The sequence below is a fragment of the Chrysochloris asiatica genome, unplaced genomic scaffold (assembly GCF_000296735.1).
Source record: "Chrysochloris asiatica unplaced genomic scaffold, ChrAsi1.0 scaffold00390, whole genome shotgun sequence".
NCBI classification, from domain to species: Eukaryota; Metazoa; Chordata; class Mammalia; order Afrosoricida; family Chrysochloridae; genus Chrysochloris; species Chrysochloris asiatica.
The window spans coordinates 1,135,350-1,138,601 of record NW_006408908.1 but is presented as its reverse complement, the minus strand read 5'-3'; the positions used below and the strand labels follow the sequence as shown (position 1 = coordinate 1,138,601).

At 40.2% G+C, this 3,252-nt stretch overlaps 1 protein-coding gene across 1 annotated transcript in view; it reads right to left on the bottom strand.

The window, feature by feature from the left end:
* The window catches only part of LMBRD2 (LMBR1 domain containing 2), a 75,162-nt gene extending 73,541 nt beyond the window's left edge, over positions 1-1,621 (bottom strand). The window contains exons 1-2 of the mRNA XM_006876553.1: positions 1,448-1,621; positions 943-1,040 (exon numbers count right to left, since the gene is read on the bottom strand). Of these exons, the coding sequence (XP_006876615.1) occupies positions 943-1,040; positions 1,448-1,621 (272 nt within the window). The remainder of the gene's footprint in view (positions 1-942; positions 1,041-1,447) is intronic.
* Between the last annotated feature and the right edge of the window lie 1,631 nt (positions 1,622-3,252).

Below are 3,252 nucleotides of genomic sequence, written 5' to 3'. Positions count from 1 at the left end.
GGCACCATTCCTCTTGAATTTGTCATTTCCAGCATAGTAAACAATATGATTTTCAGATTCAAAATGGCCAGTATCAGTCCATTTCAGCTGATACTTAGGATATCGATCTTTATGTATTCCATTTCATTTTTGATAATTTCCAATTTTCCTAAATTCATACTTCATAATTCCATGTTCTGATTATTAATGGATGTTTGCATTCTTTTTGAACTGTGCCCCCTCAGCAAATGAAGGTTCTGGAAGCTTTACTCCATTCAAGTCATCATGCTCAACTCTCTGAGAAGGCAGCGCTTCTCCAGTTATACTCTGAGTGTCTTCCAACCTAAGGGGCTCATCCTCTGATACTATGTGACAATATACTGATGCTATTCATCATGGTACAATATTAGATACAGTGATGCTATCTGACAGGATTTCACTGCTATTCATAAGGTTTTCAGTAGCTAAATGTTCAGAAGAGGTCCACCTCTCTCCATTCCTAGTCTGTCTTAGTCTGGAAACTCAGCTGAAACCTGTCCATCATGGGTGATCCTGCTGGTATTTAAAATACAGATGGAATAGTTTTCAGCATCACAGCAACATCCAAGCCACCACAGTATGACAAACTGACAGAAGAGTAGTGATAATATTACCACACAACCCACCAATTCTATTCCTACAAACTCTTATGAGGGGATTTTAAACAGAATGTTTATGGAAGTATTCCATTAACTTTTAATTCCATTTTTCTATGAACTTTCTAAAACCACCATATATATATTGTTGTTGTTTTGTTCTGTTTTCCCCCCATACACATACCAAAAAAAAAAAGTCTATAAGCAAAGGATGGAGGCTAAGGGGTGAGACTATAATTTTTTATAAATAAAAATATGAATGGTCAAAACAGACAAAATAATTTTTTCCTAAAATATTTCTATGAAAAAGCAAGCCAACAAGAAATACCTTGGAACGGGGGTAGCAGTCGGGGATGACCCTGTACTGTTGATGTTCTCAGGAGGGCTTGAGTTTGCAGCAGCATGTTTGCACCGATTGTATATTGTCTACAGGAATCAATGTACAGTTTGAAAATGAGAATCAAAAGTACTTAAGAAATAATGCCTGTCTATACAAATTTCCCTTCCTGGCTATACTTCTTAATGATCAAATTCATGAAATAACATTTAAAGTCAAAGCATAAGCATAATTCACAAAAGTTGTTGTTGTTGTTAAGCGCCGTTGAGTCAGTTCCAACCCAAAGCTACCCTTTATAGGGTTTCCTAGGAGCAGCTGGTGAGCTTGAACCACCAATCTTGCAGTTCAAATGGCTTTGCAGTCTGGAGCACTAACCCACAGCGCCACACCAGGACTCCAGACTCCTTACACAACTCAGCTGTCTTAAAAAGTATCTCAAACATGCTGTGTCATTACAATTGCCTTTTAAATTGTGGAAAGCAGTTTCATGTCTTACCGTACTAACATCTAGAGGCAGTATGAAGATGATAAGGAAGCAGAGATACCAAGCAAGAAGTGTTCCAATAATTACAAGCCTATGCTGTTTCTTAAAGTCTCCGTATCGATGAAGTAGAAACAATGCCAGGAAGAAAACAAAAACAATCTCGAGTCCCAAAGCAGCACCGCTCATTATTAACTGTTCACTCAGACCAGCCAAAGTAATTCACGTATGGGTCTGGATCATATCTGTAACCTGGGGAAAAAAATGCAGTGGGATTAACACACGAAATATCCATTTGGTAATTTACTAAATATTTGATGGTGGTAGTTGTGTGTCATGGAGTCAGTTCCAACTCACAGTAACACTGTAGAAGGATTCTGAGGCTGTAAATCTTTGCGGGAGCAGAAAAGCTCATCTTCCTCCCACGGAATCTTTGACAGATTCAAACTGCTGACCTTGTGGTTAGCATCCGGCTCGTAATCCAGTATACTACCAGTGCTCCTTATTTAGTAGTCAATTAATAAGAGTCCCGGTGTGGTACTATAGGATAAGCCGCGGATGGTTAGCTGCAAGGTCAGTGGCTCAAACCCACCAGCTACTCTTCGGAAGCCCTAGACAGGGTGGCTATGAGTGAGAACCAACTTGACGGCATTTAATAACGGCACATTAATAAACGCTTTTGAAAACTGCCATGCTTCAATTTGGATTACATATAGGACGGAAAGGATCATTCTCACCCTCAAAAACGTCTATTTTATTTTAAAAATCAAATCTTAAAAAAAAAAAAAAAAATCACATATAAATAACATCTTCAGGAATCCAAACTAAAACTCACAGCTGTTGCCTCTGACTCATAGCAACTCTGTATAACAGAGATCACTTCAGAGTTAAAAAACACCAAAAGCAAAATTACCACTTTGAGAACTAAGGGGCATCTGACCCAAGCCATGGTATTTCAATTGCTTCACATACATGTGAAAGCTGGAAATGACCGAGGAAGACCAGGGAAGAAGTGATGCATTTGAGTTACAGTATGGGCAAAGAATACTGAATGTGCTATGGCCTTCCAGAAGCACGAACAAATCTGTTTTGAAAGGGGTACAGCCAGGCTGCTCCTTAGAAGCAATGACAAGATTTTGAGTCCTGTACTTTGGACATCTTATCAAGAAAGACCAATCCCTGGAGAAGGACATCATGCTTGGTAGAGTATGTTATTGTTAAGTCTGTCAGCCCCTGTATAGGGCTTCTGAGGAGTGGCTGATTGGTTTGAACTATCAACCCTTCGACGAGCAGTGTAATGCTTAGCCTACAGTGCTACACCAGTACTCCTGGGAAAGCATGTTGTTCTTAAGTTCCACTGAGCCGATTCCTACTCATAAAGACTCTGAATAGGGTTTCTCAAGAGTGGCTGGTGGGTTTCAAACACCAACCTTTTGGTTAGCAGTCCAGTGCTTATCCTACAGAGCCACACCAGGAAGGCCCTCAATGAGACGGGCAGACACAGGGGCTGCAATAATGTGCTTAAACATAGCAACAATTCTGAGGATGGCTCAGAATTGGGCAATGTTTCATTCTGTTACACATGGATCGCTATGAGTAAGAAGCAACAAGTAACAACAGGCCACAGTAGTACGCCCCACTGGGTGTCCAAGGCTGCTTTAGGGAAGCAGACTGCCATCTTTTTCTCACAGAGCCAGCCTGGTGGGGTTGAGCTACCAACCTTTTGGTTAGCATTCAAATGTTTAACCACTGTGCCACCATGGCTATCTTCAGGGAAAAAAACACACTAATTCTTAAATTATTACTAATTTGTTGTTGTT